The following is a 19,852-nucleotide window of genomic DNA, read 5'->3' on the forward strand; positions in this document are numbered from 1 at the left end:
TTATTATCCGATTTCTTCCATTTTTGAACTGTATATGAAAATGCCTGAAGGGAACGACCCTATAGAGTTTGGTTGACATAGCTATAGTAGTTTACGAGTCATATACAAAAGTAGGGGGCGGGGCCAAGCTCACTTTTCCAAAAAAATTACGTCCAAATATGCCCCTCCCTAATGCGATCCTTTGTGCCAAATTTCACTTTAATATTTTATAGGTCTTCGGTTTTCGCCATTTTGTGGGTGTGGCAGTGGGCCGATTTTGCCCATTTTCGAACTTAACCTTTTTATGGACTCAAGAAATACGTGTACCAAGTTTCATCATGATATCTCGATTTTTATTCAAGTTACAGCTTGCACGGACGGACGGACAGACATCCGGATTTCAACTCTACTCGTCACCCAGATCACTTTGGTGTATATAACCCTATACCTGACTCTTTTAGTTTTAGGACTTACAAACAACCGTTATGTGAACAAAACTCCTATACTCTCCTTAGCAACTTTGTTGCGAGAGTATAAAAATATGTTTTCCAGTATTCGTAATATATTGGAGCAGGCGATGCCGATGCCAATAAAGAAATTATCCTAAGATGAAAGTTAAAGCTGGATACTAAACTCAAACATGCTTCAAAACTTCTTAAGAAATGTTGCCACAACCAAGATATTAAAGCGATGGTGTGACCTGTTCCATCCCTTCACCTAAAATCCAGTGATTCTCAGTTTCAAACAAAAAATTTAATTATTATTTTTCTAAGCGCAAAAAATTTTAACAAAAAAAAGTATTTGGTGCCTTAAAAAGAACTATACTTATTCTACATACATATGTATATTAGGAATCAATAATTGAGTAAATATTACCTAAGTTTAACGGGATATTTGCAGACAACGGACGCAATCAGCTTGTATTTATTAATTTTTCCGTCATTGTATACAGCATAAAATGTCAAATGCATATATATAATCAAGCACTCCACATATCTACATATCAGCGATCAGTGCTCCATAAAACTTGGCAAACACTATAACCAGTACTTATCGGCAACTCCTCCCCGAGTACGTGCAACACAAAGGACAAATGCGCAATTACTTTTAAGGCACACATGGATGAGCCACTGCTGCGCTTCCCAACAGTTTCGCATATTTACAGAAGCATGTGTGCAGCTATTTATGCACTACAAAAGCAATAACAATAAGTTAAATGCAGATTTGCATCACTTTCGCATAATGTTGTGCAACCGGTTGAGTGCACGTGTGTGAGTGCATAATGCTTATTTGACGCTTTTCTAGGGAATTAACCGAGTGCTTTACATAATTCCCCAATAAGCTTGTGCTCGCTAGTTGCGCGCATAAAAATGGAAATTAATTGGACTTAACATGTTTACTGTGAGCATATACCATATGCATGTTTTTGTTGTATTTGTAACAGGTATTAGGTTAATTGAAGGAAATAAAATACTTTGAGATTGTGTAATATAAATTGGCGTTACTATCGCTCACAAAAACCTAAGCTTGCCTTGCCATGACAACAACATTTTATACAAGGAATTTTCTTCAACGTTGTACAATTTCTAATCTCTCTTAAATTCCTCATATATCCTCAGCAAAATTAAATTTCTGATGCCGCTTCCCCACATACCGTTTCAAATGGATTTGCGCAATCAAACACACATACAAGCAAAAGCACGTGGTAAACTTAAATCAATTCAGAAATGAGAACGTGACTAGGAAGCTGACGTTTACGAAATCTTACGTGACGCTCATATATTTTCGCTTATGGAGCACAAAAATACAACAGACTTGGAATCAAATAAAAATAACAAAAAAATACAAAGGACTTAGAATCAAATAAAAATCACTAAACTGTACACAACAACAAACGTTGCGAGACGCAAAACTTCTAAGCATTTAGAGCAACAAATATATAGCTGAGCGAATAAAACGCAAAAGGTAAACACAAATAAATTTTCATCCACATTAGCTGAGCAAACAAAAGTAAATAAAACAGTGGCAAACAAAGCAGCACTCTGCGGCTATAAAAACTGCAAACAAAGGAAATAAGGAGCGGCGGATAAGAAGAAACATTAGTTTTGGCTGCAGCGAAGCTATGATATCCTACATAGTTGCATTTCTTATAGCATAAAGGAATACGAAAAGACCTTTATCTTGCTTTGGATGGTCAGTTTATATGACAACTATATGTTATAGTTCGTTGATTTGGAAAAAATTTTCACATCTTTTAGCAGTGCCTTGAAGTATCTTTTATGGTAAATTTCGTGAAGATATCTCGTCATTTAAAAAAGTTTTTCATTTAAGGACTTAATTTTAAATGTCTGTTTGTATGGCAGCTATATAATATAGTAGTCTAAACTGAAATTTGTTTTTCCGATATTGTAGTGTAGCTTTGGAAAATAAGTAGCACTGAATTTCGTGAAATATCACTTTAAATAAAACAGTCTTTCATATAAGGATTTAATTTTGATCGGTCAGTTTGTATGACAGCTATACGCTATAATGATCCGATCTGAAAACTTTTTTCAGATATGTTAGTGTTGCTTTGAAAAATAAATAATGCTTAATTTCGTGAAGATATTTCGTCAAAGGAAAACGTTTTTCATATAATTCCTTATTTTTATAGGTTAATTTGTATGGCAGCTATGTGCTAAAATGTTCCGATATCGGCGACTCCAACACATTAACAGCTTTTTAGTAGAAAAGAAAGTACGCAAAATTTCAGATCATTATCTCATAAACTGAGCGACTAAAGTCCTGCAGATCATTTATATAATACTTTACAGAGTCTCCAACAATTTCTGTTGTGAGTTACAAACCTCGTGTGCAAACTCAATATATTGCGTAATATGTTCAAAAATAAAGGAATTACAATAAAAGTGTTTAAATCAGCACATAAAATACATGTGGGAGAAGAACTCATATACATATACTATGCTCTTTAGTATTATAGAGATGGTGTGTACTAAAAAAAAAAAGGAAACTAAACAATATATGTATGTGCATGCGACTCCATCACTTTATTGCAGCTCTTTTGAGATTAGGGTTGAGACCGACGCGCGAAATTTTACTTTCTTTAACACCTGACACGTGGGCCTGACACGTGGGCCTGACACGTGGGCCTGTCACTCAGACAACTCTTAAACCTTTTGCTGCATTATTTAAAGTGTTTTTAAACGCACAACTACCTACTAAGTAGCAAACATTTTTTAAAGAACATTTTGCGAATAAAATTGCCAACAATTGCCTACTTATAGGGTTAGAAGCTGCATTAAATATATTTCTGTATACAAATGATTTTTAAAAAGTGAAAATTTATTCAAATGTGCTCATATACTTATACATAATAAACCGTTTCTAACAAGTTTCAGCAAAATAAATTATATAAAAGGCGATAAAGAAAACAAATCAATTAAGCCACGTACAAAAGTATGCAATAAATATAGTAATTGGTTGAAAAACATACTCCACATTAGGCGTTTTTTATACAAACAAGCAGCAAAGACATACCTCTCAAAATATTGTCAATAGAAAAACAATAGAAAACTTAAATATTCAATAAAATAATCCGCAAAATGCGCTTTGCTCTCCGGCGCCTATTAGCATATTTAAAGCGAACACAAACAATCAGCGAAATCGAAACGGGTGAAAATTCCATGGCACAGATTTTTGCATGTTCGCCAAATAAACGTCGCCCACTAATTGAATCAACATGACCCTTTCTGTACCTACAGACTGCTAAATGCCGGCTGCCACTGCTACTTTGCATACTTTCCGGCGCATTTCCAATGTTTATATAGGCTAAACATGTTTTGTGCAAACAGCAATAGAAAACGTATATTTAATGAGGCACAAATATTTGATTTACAAAATTTAAATTAACTCGAAGTTTTTGCGTCACTTCGGTAAGTCGTTGCGTTTGTGCCTAGCAGCAAGTGGGCGTATGCTACACGAAAGTGCAGAGGTAAACTATTTGATTTAAGTAAATGTGCTGTATAATTGGAGTAGGAAAATGTAACTGTAATTACCATTAAATATGGCGGAAAGGTGATGTGGGGGAACATATGATACTATAATTTGGTCTATAATATACATACTATATATCTATTGTGCTCTCGTATAAAATTGAGTATAAGAGGCACAACTGCGGTACAAGGAATATTTGTAAAGAAGAAACTGTTTTATTTAATTCAATATTTGGACCAAATTTTTTTTTATTAAGTCGCCTGGATACTTCATATTTCCAATTGCACTTTATCTTTTGCACAATTTTACAAGGCATAGAAATATAAATTTGTATGCTTATCTCTGCTTTGTAGTGTTCTGGCTATGAAATCCTTACAAGTACAATTACAAACTACAAACTACAAAACTACAAACTACAATACAAAACTACCAACTACAAATTATAAACTAAAAACTATAAACTCCAAACTTCAAACTTCAAACTACAAAACTACATACCACAATACTACAAACTTCAAACAACAACCACCTACTACAAAACTGCAAACAACAAACTACAGACTACATCCTGCAAACTACAAACTGCAATACCAGAAACTGCAAACTACAAAACTATAAACTACAACTACCAACTACAAACTACAAAACTACAAACTACAAAACCACAACTACAAAGTACAAGCTAAACTATAAATACAAACTAAGAAAATAAATACAAATGCGAATGCAATTAAAATCACAATGCAAAGTCATATTCAATAACAATAACTAAATAGTTGGGAGTGATGAATGGAATTAGAATTACTAAGTTTTCCCGTAGCACCACGTAATATTAATAAACCCATACCATGCATCATAGTTAATTCATTGAATCTTCAATCATATTATGTGAAAAAACAATAAAGGCGTTAATAAAGTAAACAATCATTTTCGTTGGAAATACTCTACTTGTTTATTAAGAATTTAACAGCTAATTATCGAAGACAATTAAATGAAAACGCATTAGAATTAAAGACAAGTTGCTATAAAATGAAGTGTATTGACAGCTTTCGAATCACTTATCTACTTAAGTTTAATAGTGAGTGAGACCAACCGGCCGCAACAGTGAAATGATGACAAAATTCTTTTGTGTAACTTTATTATCATCCTTCATCATGGTACAGGTAAATAATATGCATATAAAAATTTTCAAAATTTCTTTTTATTTATTTACGTGAATATTTTAGAAGAAATATGTAGATAGCTAAATATCCCAAGTTAAAACTAAACTTACTTCATTTCAGCTGATCGTTACCAGCTCAGCTGTACCTGTGCAAATCGAGGAGGCACAAGCAGTAATCAGCACAGGCGTTAATGAACTCCCCGCTGATAGTAAACTCGATTTAGCCGCACGCCATAAAGTGTTGTTGGAATTTGAAAAGCATTTTGCGCAATTTTCTTGTGAGGCGATTAAAGTTATTTTAGTTGACTTGAAAGCTGCGCCAGAGCATATTGTTGCGCATGACGACAAAATCACTGCTTTGAAGAACGCTTTGGACAAAATTAAGAAAATAAACTTAATCAATGAGCCGTTAGATCCGCTTGAAGTACGCGCCGCGACCAACATAATCGGCGAATTAATTTCTCAAACAAATATTAACTTAGTAAGCGCTGTGAAGGAGCATGGGCAGCTGGCATTTGAGTTGCAAAGATTTAATTTTTTCCTTGGCGAGGCCTTTGATGATCTCATTGCAACACTGACGCCAGAGGAGCGGGAGTTGGACGCTGGCTTGGTGAGTCTGCATAAGCAATACAACGAAAGTGACAATGATGAAAAATGGCAATTTTGGATTAAACTGTGGAATTATTTTGAGTAATAAAACTGCTATAAGTAGCAGGGAGTTTGATAGTTTTTAAGCTCAATGTATACATATATTAATTCATAATAAAAGTGGGTTGGTTTTCTGTCGTAAATAGTACCATTTTCGTTACTTAAAATTATCGTACGATCTATCGGATCAAGTGACTTGTTAATAATTGACAAGCATGTCTTCCTGGTGGTAGTCGTCAAGTAACGCATGTCTTGATACCAGCATTGAAAGCCATAACTTAGAACTTGCAGGCAATTTTATTTTGTATATAGACACCATTATCGGAAACGATAATTGAAATATTGCTTGAATTAAAAATTCGAAACTAAACCTCTCCTGCCAAAGCTACCAGCTAATGTCTCTCTCAGAGTCTCTGGCATAGTCTGAGCGAGATGTTCTTTGTGGTAAAGGCGTTCTATAGTGGAAAAGTTTAAGGACAGCTCTCGAAATGAAATAAAGAAAATAAAAAATATATTTTTATATATAAAATACCACGGAAAAAGTAAAAGTAACAACAATTTAAAAACTTTTCAATATGAAACCGAAAGGAATTGAGCTTTTCTCATGAATTTTCTCAAATCAAACAATTTTACCACTCAAGTAAATTTCTTTTAATACTTTCCCTGTGGTTCCCCCTTACAGGAGGGTACACAAGTAACATAACTGTTATAAATTTTTATTTCACAACAAACCTTTAATTGGTCATTTCCCTTACAAGTGCCCAATTACTTTTACAGCACGCTATAAATCTGAAAGTTTCGTGCATGGAACCAATAAATATTGAAAATGCTGGCGCTACTTCGGTAAAGTAAACTTCTAGTAACAAGCGCGCAGCCGTAAATTTAATTAAAACTTTAATTTGCTTGAACTTTATGGCTGCCAGAGTGACCGAAACCGAAACAAGGAGCCGCGCCAGAAGGCTAAGCGCGAGGAAGAAGGAAAGGCCGCCATTAAAGAGTCGCATTGAAGGCAAAGAAAGTGTGAACAAGTCCAAGTGAAAATACGTGGAAACGTCTTTTATAGGAAACATACTACATACACATGCATGCATACAAAAAAAAAAAGTAAACGAAATACCAAAACAATATGGTCTTGCTGCAAATTCAATGTCAAGTGCAGCCAACATTGTGTTATTGTTGTATTATTTTGTCTATATATAAAATGTTGCAGACTCGTGTTGGCTTTGTGGCAGCGTAGGTGCCATTGGTGGCCTTATAATAATGGCGAGAATTGTTTTGTGAAAATTCACTTCTTTGTTGAGGTTTGCCTTTCTTTGCTCCAAACCCTGCAAATCCTGAACCGTTAGCTCTCTCCTTCTTCAATCTTCAGAAGACTCGCTGCAGACGGGATGTGGTAAATATATTTAAGACAAACAAGCAGATTTGGCTCAGATATAAAGTAGCAAATTAAAACAGAGGAAAAAGCAACAAGTGTTAACCTTCAGTCGCAATCGTGGAATAAAAACTTTTTAGGTAGCTTGCTCTTATCCCAATTTAATCTGACCTCAAGCGATATTCTACTTTTTATATTATATTTATATCCGAACTTTAGCTTATTCAGTGATTAAATTACGTCAGGTCGTACTTAGAACTTGGATATATGTTCGTTTTGAATCCATAAGCTACACAAAAAAGGATGGATTTTAGATCTGAGCCACTCGTCTAAGCTCGATAATAGAAGATAAGGTGACAAGATGATTTCAGCTCGGCTTGGTTCAACTGGAACGCAAGGGGACTTCATGAAACCGACACATTTCCAATCGGATGAAATTGGTTGCCCTCTCTAACAAGCTCATTGAAAGTTCGCGATTCGTTGTTACTGGGTATGCATACAATTCTAAAATGAAAGAAGCTTGATACTACTGCCAACGAGGTTATGTACTCCTTGACAAGTTTTGTGCACACATTCAACGAGCTCAAAGCTTATGTATTTTCTCGGCCATTGTAGAGAATGTATGTACACAAATTTTAAGTAAGCTGCACTTCGGAGCAATACATCTACTGCTAACTTGATGATAGCCACCTCCACTTGAAAGACGCTACAGTGGTCTGTTAGCTGTTAGCCTGAAAGCAGTATTGATGGATAGCTTCCGACACAAGATTTCACCTCTAAACCCCGCCTAACTGCAAGCCATCCGTGAAAAAGCTTGCCAGTTGTTAGTAGTTAAAAGTGAAAAAAATGTAGGGGACATACCAGTTCCCATCATTGCAGCGGTATTCTAAACATGATTACGTTGATCAGTTATATAAGATATTTGATTCGCTTCAGCTTAACTTTCAAGGTATCTTCAGATATCGTCTTGTACTTCACCTAACTTCAGACAACGTTTCGTACTTTACCAGTAAAAAAACAGCCTACCGATTAATCTGCTTTCATTTATAACCCCTAACTGTAATTAAATCATGTAACAATCAGAAGAAACATCAGAGATCAACTAATGGTGTTTAATAGCGTACAGTCATACTTCTGGTTAAACAGTTACACTCTACTTTCTACCCTTGTGTCCTCGCCACGCACCCTGAAAATGTGAGCAACACAGGTAGCGGTCGTTCTTGAATCTCGCGACTCGCTATATGAATGTGTACCATATTGACGCAGTGATGATTAATTCTTTTATCTTCTTCCGCCGCCTGGCCTCCAGGTCTGAGAGTAGACACATTACCCGCCGGAAGAGAATGATCTCTACTCTGTTAGAAATACCTGGTGGAGAAGGACCAGGCTACAATCTGCGATTGGCGCTAAGCAGTGAAAAGGAGGTACGACTGACGCGCTGTTGTAAGTTCGGCTATAACCACGTAAGCCGTGTCTACTCCAATAAGGATGAAGAAGATATGAAGAGCTATTTCGTAAGAACTTATCGCGACGTAATTTGCACCGCGCTAAATGCTTATTCAGCTGTTCTAGATTGCACCATTACCGTTATGTAGCACTTCGTCTTATCAAATAAACAAAAACGCTCGCGTCTTAAATATCGCTAGAACGACAAATCTCCTCAGCTTACTCAGCGGCAGCTTAAGCAGTAATCCTCAATACTGCTTAGATCTAACAATTGACTTCCGAAATGACTGGAGATTATTTAAATACAGCCAGCTTGTGCAACAGTGTCAACACAAAGTCCAGCAAGGCAAAGCCAGGAAGCCAAAAAGCTAAAACAACAACAGCAAGCTGCTAAAGCTTCCTTCGGCAAGCCATGTAAATATGTAAGTGTGCGTATAAGTGTTTTTGTAACAACGCAAACTAATCCACAAAGCCGGAATGAACGAGCAAATCCTCAAGCAGTTTGAATCTTTTCAATAAGTGGGCAACGGCTGGTTGTTGTTGTACACAAACTTCTCAGAAAATGAAAGGAACAAAAAACACTTTGAAGATATTTGTTATATTTGAGCAATGTGTTAATAATAACTTTGAAATAAATTTCACAAATATTCAAAGGTCTGCCTGTGTATTTTGGTTAGTTAGCCGGTTCTTCAAGTTTTGCCAGCCAAATTAAGCGTTGAAAAGAGAGTAAATTGCGTAAATGTGCAGAAGAGCTTTATATGAACAGTATAGTTTATTATTATATATTTTGCACTATATACTATAAAACAACAACATGTTGGCAGATATCCTATTTAAAGCGCTTCAAGTCAGTGCTCGATTCCGGTGCGGAAAAAATATTACATATGCATATTAGGGTGGGCTAAAGTAACATTTTTTAAGTCAGTGCTCAATACTTTCCCAAAATAAATTCAGTGATTCTGGTACGGAAAAAATATTATATATGCATATTAGGCTGGGCCAAAATATTTCTAATAAATGCACTGATTCTGTGGCAGAAAAATATATAATATGCATATTAGGGTGGGCAGAAATAAAACTTTCTTAATTCATTGCTCGACACGCTCTCATAATAAATGCTCTGATTCCAGTACGGAAATTTTTTTATATATACATACATATTAGGGTGCGCCAAAAAAACCGTTTTTAGTTAGGGTGGGCCAAAAAAAGCGTTTTTACGGAAAAATAGTATACGTTCATATTAAGGTGAGCCAAAAAAACTTTTTAAGTCAGCGCTCGATACTTTCCTAAATGCACTGATTCGGGTAAAATATCGGAAATAATAGTATATATGCATATTAAATATATTATATATACGTATTAGGGTGGGCCAAAATAAAATTTTAAATTGTTTGTCAACAAGTTATTCGCAGTCACATTTCAAGCTTACATCGGAAAAGATAATTTTTATAAGTTTTTAAATTTGTTCACAAATTACAATTTACCAATTTGTTTCGTAATTTCGTAAGATACATATGTTCACGGTGGCTAAGCGAAAAAAATTATAATTTTGGATATGAAGAAAAAATTTTACCCACCCTAATACATATATTTATTTGAGGAATCACGTTCCTTTACACGTTTTCAAAATTCGGCACGCAATCATCGTCTTCGTTTCTTGGTTCTCCCTGCGAATAAACGTAGCTTTATCCACTGCCATGCATCAAGGACAAGCGCTCCACAATTATTCACCCAAGCAACCAAACAAAACGCAATGCGAAAAAGCTTGCAACGTGCAACAAATTCACACTGTGTACTGTACGGTGCATGATTGCTCAGCTAACTTCCCAGCGAATGCCAAATATTCATGTTGTATAAATAAATTTCCATACATTGTGGTTTCTGTATGTGTGTGTGTTTGGTCTCTCGTCGACACATTTGTATGTATTTATTTCCGTTTATTCACGCGCACAATGTTGCCCGCAAGTTGCCGAACGGCAGCCATAAGGCAACCACTTCTTGAGGTTGACAAATGCATTCTAGAATTTCATATTATACTCACACTTATAAATTTATGTATGTAGTTGTATGCGGAAGATCCAGTCATGTTTACAAATGCTGTACAGTAAGCTCTTTAAGAGGCAGTGAGAAGTCCGTTAAACATTTTATATTTTATCACTCTTAAAGAAATAGTAATAGTTGCCCGATAGTTTTGACAAATTTTCACAAAAATAAGAAAAATAGAAAAAATATCGTGGGTTTGCGAACATCCGCGTGGAGAGATCCTTCTTGATGGTTTTTCTTTGATAATATTATCAGACGACTGAATTCGTTGTGGTCGGATTTCAAACATTACAAACTCTTGAGAAGCCGAAATAACATTTACCATATATTCCATGTCCTAGAGACTTCTAATTCGTTCCAACTCAATCAAATACAAATATCTTCCAAAGGTTAACGCAGAAATTCTTTATTTCTTCAATCGTATTTCTGTAAGTTTGGACCAATTGACCACAGAAGCTACTGCTGATGGCTCTTTCTCCGCTCACATATCGACTAGGAACATGTCGTAACCACCTATTTCATACCCTGGATACTTCTAACTCGTTCAACTTCGTACTCAACTGAAGTAACCTTCCAAATGTTCACACTGAAATTCTCATTGTCTTCAATAACATGTCTGTAAGTTTGGACCACTTGATCGCAGAAGCTATGTGGTTTACGTGGACGGGGAGAAGTCGCTGGAAAAGAAGCGTCGTGATCACATATTCCATGCCATCCTCATTCCAACTCAATCTTATACAAGTACCCTTCCAAGGGTTCACGTTTAAATTATCTTCTCCTTCATTCGCATGTCTTTAAACATAGCAGAAAATACAACTGATTACTATACATATCGACTAGGAATATGTGAACGGGGAGAAATCGCTGGAGAATACGCATGGTGAGCTTTTTCATGGATGAGTCGAGACTAGGAGGCAAGCTTGGAGAGAAATCTTCTATAATAGTCTTATAATAAAGTCGCCGGGAACTACATAACTGATGAGCTAGCTAAAAGGGACACCCTTACTCCAGTTAAATCGGAATGGGAACGAGTTGGATCTCCGTTGTCATCTTGCAGCTTGAGGCAGTGAAGCTATGGGCCTCGTTTGTGTTTAGTAAGTTTTAGTTGACGACCAGGCATTGCGCGACTGAGAGATCATTCTGAGCTAGATTAGAACGTAGAGATCTATTGAACTGTTTGCTAAAGTTTATTTTCGGCAATCGTGGAAGTTTTTATTGAACATTGTTCAAAACTGACTCCATTTGTGTTTGTATTCATGAACTGCGCCGGCATGTCGGCCAAATATGACTTAAGCCAAGTTTTGATGCATTACTCTAATGTCAATTGTAGTCCAATGAGGTTGTTTTACATCGAACTGAAAAAATTATAATCGGTAAGTGCACGGTTTGGACTATAATTCGGTCAAGGCAAAACTTCCCAGCAGCTGCTTTATAAATAGTTTTTAACTGGTTTTGCAAGATAACGCCAAAGCTGTCATGATGCAAAATTCTTCACTCAATTTTGCGGTAATTGCTCGCTTCAATTGATGAGTTCTTATTTGTAGAGTTTCCCATTAATGGTTTTGGCCGGTTTTGGAAGCTCATAATTGCTGTTGTTGTAGCAGCAAAATTTTTCCGAATCCTTGGCTGGACACAAATCCGGTTCATTCCGATTACGTAGACCAGACTGTCGTGAAAATGGTAATACAGTATGCTCTTCGGAGCACAATAGCTTCACAAAATAAAACAGAAATACTTCAAATGAGTAAAGCAGCCTTTAAATTTCCTAATACATAGGTACATAGGTACATAGGTACATACATAGGTAACTGACGAAACTATAATATGCATAAGTATTATTGTAACGAAATAGCGATAAATTAGGCATAATCGATGCTTCGTTCGATAGTTCAAAAGCTTAATTTGAGCTTCATCAAGATGCAGCCACCGCAGAACACTCTGACATTACAAGACCATGTGACCACTTACAGCCACCGCAACAACCAGCGCTCATTACAAGGCCTGGGAAAAAAGACAAAACAAAGGTTCACTCTTTTCGCCAGCTCATGCAAAATGCACAATGAATAATTACTAATAATGATTTTGATACATTATGATGCCTGCTAACCTTCAGAGTAATGATTTTACGCCACAACCTCAAATGCAATAAAGCAGAACGGACTAAACAATTCATCCATTTCAATCCATCCATCCAGCAGGCCGACAACTGTTGTAGACAAGCGCACGGAGATGCATGCAGTCGTCGCTCAGTCGGCCAGTGCTACAACAAGCCGAACCATAGAAGCGTTGAAAGACTATCCGCGCCTAGTCATTAGAGAAAAGTGAGGCGTCCGTCAAGCTCCATCAGCCTCCTTACAAATGAGACGCGCTGAGTTGCGTTTTTGAATGATTTGTGCTCAGTACACGTCCTTTGTTTTTTCGAGATGCAGATGCTCGCTAATACTCATATACATATATATGTGGTTTTGTGTATATTGAAATAAACTTTTATACCCTGAATAAGGTATGTCAAGTTGCCCACGATCATTGTCATATTTACAGAGACCATGCCGTATCAGTTCGTGTAGTATAACAATGGTTCACTCGCTGCCGGTCTGGAAATTTCAATGTGAAAGATGCACCTCGCTCTGTTCGCGCTATCATTGAAAAAGTCGACGAAATTATGGAAAAGATTGACCAGGACCGTCACATAAGCAGCCATGACATCGGTAGGAAATTTAACCTTCTTCGTCAAACGGTTTTGAACCATTTAAAGAAGGCTGGCTACAAAACGAAGCTCGACGTTTCTGTACCACATAAATTGTCCGTGTAAAATTTAATTGACCGAATTAACATCTGTGATTCTTTGCTGAAACGAAATGAAATCGAAGCATTTCTGAAGCTAATGGTGACAAGAGCGAGAAGTGGATGAGGTACGACAATACTGTCCAAAAAAGAGCATGGTCCAAGCGTGGTAAAGCTCAACAGAAGGTCGCAAAGCCAAAATTGACGCCTCGAAAGTTATGCTGAGTGTTTGGTGGGATAGGAAAGGAATCATCCACTAGGAGCTACTGCAGCCTTGTCGAACAATTGATTCTACATTTTACTGTCAGCAACTGATGAGATTGACGCAAGCAATCAAAAAAAAACGGTCAAAACTGATTAATAGAAAGGGATTCGTCTTCAATCAGGACAACGCTAGACCACAGACATCTTTGATGACTCGGCAAAAGCAAGGAGAGCTTGGCTGGGAAGTTTAGATGCACCCACCATGTAGCCCTGATCATGCACCATCGAACTACAAATTTTTTTGATCAATACAGAACTCCCTTAATGGAGTGAAGTTGCCTTCAAGAGAAGCATGTGAAAATTACTTGTCGCAGTTTTTCGCTGAGAAACCAGAAAAGTTTTACAATGATGGAATAATGTCTCTAGCGGAAAAGTGGCAGAAAATTGTCGACCAAAATGGCAAATATTTGGTTCATCAAAGTTCATAAAAAAATAAGTTAAAGTTTGATTAGAGATACGAAAAATCTTTTTCGGCTACCCTATATTTGAGAAAGTATCTTCACGAAATTTGGCACAGCTTATTATCCAAGGCTTTCCAATAATGTCCAAATAAACTGTTCCGATCGGACTACTATCAATTACCATACAAACTGAACGATCAGACTCAAGTCCTTATATGAAAAAAATTTGTATTTGGCAAAATTTCTTCACGAAAAATGGTTAGAATATTATCCAAGATATTGCTACAATCTCCAAATATATCGTTCAGATCGGACCACTATAGCATATAGCTAACAAACATTTAACCAGTCAAAATTAGAACAAAGATATTTTTGTACAACAAAAGTGATGCAGCAAAAAGTACACCTGTGAAGGGTATATAGACGCAGTTAACATTTTTTCTTGCTTTTATCTTTCCAGTTATGATTTACATTGTTCTGTGCTATTTGTAATCTGCCATCCAGATATGGCTAAGCCAGCTTACATTATCGCGCTATATTTTCATATGGACGTGCATGTGAGTATGGGTGTGTGTGCTTGTGAAATTAATGTCGATTACACATAAATTCACAGATATTGATGGCTTTTGATCGCCAGCATCGGTCATGTTTTGACGATAAAATTTTATTACCTTCAACAGAAAGGGCGTAGAGGTCGCTCGCTGGTCGCTCACGTAGTACACATGTCGCTGCCACATCATGTTGCAACAGCCTCACATAGGTGAAGGTAAAGGCGTTGAAAGATGCAACTTTTGACTGACAGCTCAAGCAACTAAATAATGCTTATTACAATTGTTTGTTGTCGTTGTTGTTGGGCAACTGCAAAGTATATAACAATCGTTGGAGTTGTTGTTATGCTTGTTGCATTTGTGCGCAGCTGTCCTCTTTACAATTTCAATTATCGGCTTTTCACACGCCACCGACGTGAAATGCGTGCAACCGTCTACCAACAACAATAAAAACACAAATGGGTATATAGAGCTTGCAACATTATACTTCCCCACCTTCAACTTCTTACTATAACAGTGCGTTTGGACTGGGTGCCAACAACTCAAAGCGCACAAACTACTTTCAATTTCCTTGCCAAAAGGCAACAAAGAAACAAAATGTTGCATGAGTGTATAACACAGTCTGAGTTCTGTAGCCGCGTGCCAATGGCGCTTGTTGTTGCTGCAATAGTTGTACTAGTTGATTGTTTTTGATGACGATATATATGTACACATTTATTGTAGTTGCCTATTTTGTTGCTCCGTTAGTTGTTGTTGGCAGCCAAATTTTGTATACAGCAATTCATTGCTGTGGTTAAAGGTGAATGTTGCCACACCTTCGCCTCGTCGCCGCATAAATTTCGAAGCTGTTTGTTAGCAATTGTGGCATAACTTAGACTGACAAGTTGGATGAGCTTAACAAAGCAACTGAAAAGCATTTGAAAGCTCTGCTGAAAATTCATAAAAAGGTCAGCAGTAAGCTTTAGAAAGGCTCGAGGAAGTTTTTCTATTCAAACCCTGCAAAGCTTAGAGGCTCACTATGTCGTCTGAGTGCTTCACTAAAATATTTTCTTAGAAAAGATTTTCTAATTTCGCTTAAATTTGTAAAACTCTAATCTTTTAAGCTTGTAACACATCCAAAATATAATCCGCAAATCTAAGAAGAATTCATTGAAAACCCAAATCACATAGGGGTATTCCGAACGAAATATATTTATCGGGTAATCAGTTAAACGCAAGTATGCTTCCCAGATTCCACAGGGTCTCAAAGTTCTCAAAAATGTCTCCATAGTGTTAATATTTGAAAAGCTCTACTCTCTTATGAAAACCAAGAATCTGCATTGTTTTCATACTCATGTGCATTTATTCTTCACGGGCAACTCGAAGCCCCCAAACGGTTGTGTGAATAATTTGTGCGGCCGCAAGTCAACGTGTCAGAAACGTTGGGTGCGTTTGATTTAACCGATATTTGTAACTTAATGCAGCTGCAGCTAGTCAGATGCGCCGCTTTTGTAGGCGTTGTTGCTTTTGTTGTTGTTGAGTCAGTTGTACGGCAAATTGCAATTTACACTTGCAAAATTAAGCTCCGCGGAGGAGGAGGTTAGGCTGCGGTGAGGCAGCTGCAGTTGGTTAGGTGCGCTCTGCGGTCAGTGGAAGTGTGAATGAAGTATTATTTTGTGGTTGCGCTGGCGGGATATGTCTGCGGTCAAAATTCGCTATTTAATTATATACTTATTTTTTTAGTTTACAAATTTTCGTAGATAGCCATAAGCTACGGCAGGGTGGGTAAAATAATATTTAGTCGGCAAAAGGTTATATGTACACAAAAATTAATAAATCACATAAAGATTTATCATACTAAAACATTATTCTTAGATACATATATGTACAGAATGTAGACCAGGGTCTAGTAGAATGAAACTCATTAGAAACAAAAAAGAATAAAAGAAAAATTTAAGGAAAAATAATTTTCGGATTTATTTTGAGTCTAAAAGTGTTACGAAGGTGGAATGGTTGAGTTTTTATGAATAAAAAACGTATAATATTATCTCTATTTGTGGAAAAACTACAAATCGTATGTACATATGTATAAAAGATAAATGGTAGGGTTGTAGGTAGTAAATGGATCTACAACTTTTATGTTAACACTTTTATCAGATAGCATTAAAACTTCTTTAAAATGTCAAATAAAAAAATCCATGTTTTTCTGTAATACCACATAACCTCAAAACTTATTTAAAAAGTTGAAATAACAAAATCTATTATTTTCTTTTCTCTTTATAAAAAATGTTTTTATCACGAAATTTTGTGTTAAAGTAACCTTTTTTTTAATGTTTTGGATATAAAATATTTATTTTTTTTTTACATTTTTTACTTAATATCAGAAGTAACCTAATTTTCAATCAAAAATTCTCAGCTCAAAATATCTGCATTTTCTTCATTGAAATCACTAATTTCTGCTTTAGTAATATACATTAATAAGGTAAATTATCTCATCTAATGCAAAGAAAGACCCCACTGAAAGGTTCAAAGCTGTTTTCCGTAGCTGCTACTACGAAGTAACATATTGTATCGTGATAATCGGCAATTACGACACTCTTGCAATCTAGCGCTCAGCGTACAGCGCTTTCAAAACGTTCAACTCTCAATGCGCGTGTAACATCCAACACGTTGGTTTGTGTTTTGGCTGAATGTGGCACAATTTAGTGTGGACAGGAATCTTTTGAAGCGTAGCAATAAATAAATATAAYGCAATATCTTTAACTTCAGCAAATTAAGTATGAATAAATATATATTAAATACACATATATTAAAAGAAGCTGTACCTTAAACTATTTATATATATATACTTTTTTAATGTGATGGCAATAAAACACTCAAACTGTGTATTACAGTGGCTGTCAAACGGAAGGAAATGGCTGCAACACTGCTTATGGCGTGACTAGACGTAAACATAATTATATACGTTCTCTGACGTAAGTACGTGGACGCAAGAAAAATTGCGACAAATCAATCACAGTTTGGAAGCCAACAAATTTGCATCAATCAGCAACTGTTTTTCACAGATGTTCAAAGTACGGGCTAGTATATATTTATGAATTTCAAGAAATCATATTCTTATGCATTTGAAATACATATACATACATATGTTTATTTCGATATTGTCGGCGAAAATTTGAAGTTGATTCGGCTAATAGTTTCGATGGTTCCAAACGGCTCTCCAAAACTTAAACTTGTTATACTGGAAACAAAAGAATCGCAACTATCAGTCAAGGTTTTCCTTACAATGTTTCGGAGGCTGTGTGCAGACGAAACTTTTTGTCCTGATGAACTTCGTTAGCAGCACTGGGTGGTTTAGAGAGGCCAGAGTTGGTGAAAAAAAATTCTGCGAAAAAACTTGAGCAACTTTTCATAATTTTTATTGAGAACACGCTATTTTGGAAAAATCGAAATTAGAATTCGATTATTATCTCTATTCATCCGTTGGTCTCACAATTTTTGTGGTTTTGGATTTGGCATAATTTTGGGAGTACAAAATATTCCTCACCGTCAGACACTTACAATGTTTCGGAAGCCTTTCTACAGATCGGCAAAGGGATCTATTTATTACATACAATGCCTCTTCTGACAAAAATTCACAAAAACGTCTTTTTCTGACTTACAAGTGGATATAACCCCGTAATCGGTACCTATCTGTATTTTGCCTTAAAACTGGGGCTCTTGAAAAGTGCCAAGAAGATCCGACGTTTTCAAGTCAAATTTTGTTTAGCGATAAGGTCCACTTGGGACGAAGAGAAACTTGAAGAGATTCAAGAGCCACCATTTCATTCAGTGTGTGGTTTTTGGGCCGATGGAATTTAATGTTGCCACTTCCCACACATCGCATTAATCAATGGATTTGTTGAGATAATACTTCGGTGAGCAGTTTCACGTTTTGCGCCGGTCGATCGGCCACCAAGATAGTGTGATATCAAACCGTTAGACTTTTTTCTGTGGGGATAAATAAAATTTAAAGTCTATGCGGCCAATTCCGCTTCATTCAGTCCTTGAAGGAAAAAATCACGTGTGTTATTTGCCAGTTACCAGTCGAAATGCTTGAACGTGTCATTGTAAGTTGAACTCAGCGGATAAACCATCTGAGACGTAGTCGCGGCCAACATTTGAAAGACATAATCTTCAAAAAATTGATGCCAAAGAATGTTCTTTTGAATTTAATGAACGTTTCCAATTAGATTTGAAGTTTCTGGGTTTTTTCATTAAAAAAAAAGTGCGGTACCTCGAAATGGATCATCTTTTATTTAATTTTTTTTTTTCTGAAAATTTTTTAAAATTAAACGATTGATTTAAACTTTGAATATTAGAATTATACTATAGAAATCTTTAAAATTAATAACCCTTACTATGCTAATATATCAAATACTATAAAATTGACACAAGCCGCAAAACTTCATTGGAGTATAATCAGGCTCTCTGGAATATGTACTTCCTTCTGTCTGTCCTTAAAACTATCTCCACCTCATTGTGTAAGAAAACTCAAATCGTTCATATAATTTAGTGCATTTTATTTTATTTTGTTATAATTTTTTTCAGAAAATTGTCATTGCTACTTTATAAACTAATTGGATCAACTTTAAAATACTATATTAATAATTTTAGAAATTTAATATTATTTTATTAATTATTAAATTTGATTTAGCCTGTATATGCATTTATATAGAATGGCATATATAATATATACTATAATTAATTGTTTTGTTACTTCCCCCCGTAAGTATTTGTGTAAAAGTTGAAATTTTACAACTGGCAACTTTAGCAACTAATTGACAGTTAGATGACAGCATAACAGGTTTTTGAATTGCTTTTCAAATTATGATTCAAACACATTGTACGAGATTGAAGTTTATATCAAGAGCCTAAAAGCAACAAATTGTTAAAAGTGTTTGAATTTATGATACCAAAAATGTTTGAATTTATTATACCAAAATTAACTGTTTTTGCTTTGTTTCATAATTGAAAGTTATATTTTTTCTCTATGCCAAGCAAAAAGTGTGTGTTCTTGAGTGAAAACTGACTAATAGGTTACCAATCATACAAAATCATGAAAACGTTAGAAGGAACTTAAAGAGAAAAGAACAAAAAAATGTTGCCATTATGGTTTAAAAAATATTTTTGTAAGAAGAGCACTCTCTCAAGCAACACAACTTTATATAATTTAGTCATGTCCATAACTCAA

The 19,852-nt window shown here is 35.7% G+C and overlaps 1 protein-coding gene across 1 annotated transcript; it reads left to right on the top strand.

The window, feature by feature from the left end:
- Positions 1–5,043: 5,043 nt before the first annotated feature.
- LOC108967843 lies at positions 5,044–5,912 on the top strand. Its single transcript, XM_018931467.1, has 2 exons — positions 5,044–5,135; positions 5,256–5,912. Exons 1-2 carry the CDS (start codon positions 5,082–5,084, stop codon positions 5,826–5,828), a joined length of 627 nt encoding a protein of 208 aa, XP_018787012.1. The 5' UTR covers positions 5,044–5,081; the 3' UTR covers positions 5,829–5,912.
- The last annotated feature ends 13,940 nt before the right edge of the window (positions 5,913–19,852 follow it).

The sequence above is a fragment of the Bactrocera latifrons genome, unplaced genomic scaffold, assembly GCF_001853355.1.
Source record: "Bactrocera latifrons isolate USDA-ARS-PBARC rearing strain unplaced genomic scaffold, ASM185335v1 scaffold_2, whole genome shotgun sequence".
In the NCBI taxonomy this organism is placed as follows: domain Eukaryota; kingdom Metazoa; phylum Arthropoda; class Insecta; order Diptera; family Tephritidae; genus Bactrocera; species Bactrocera latifrons.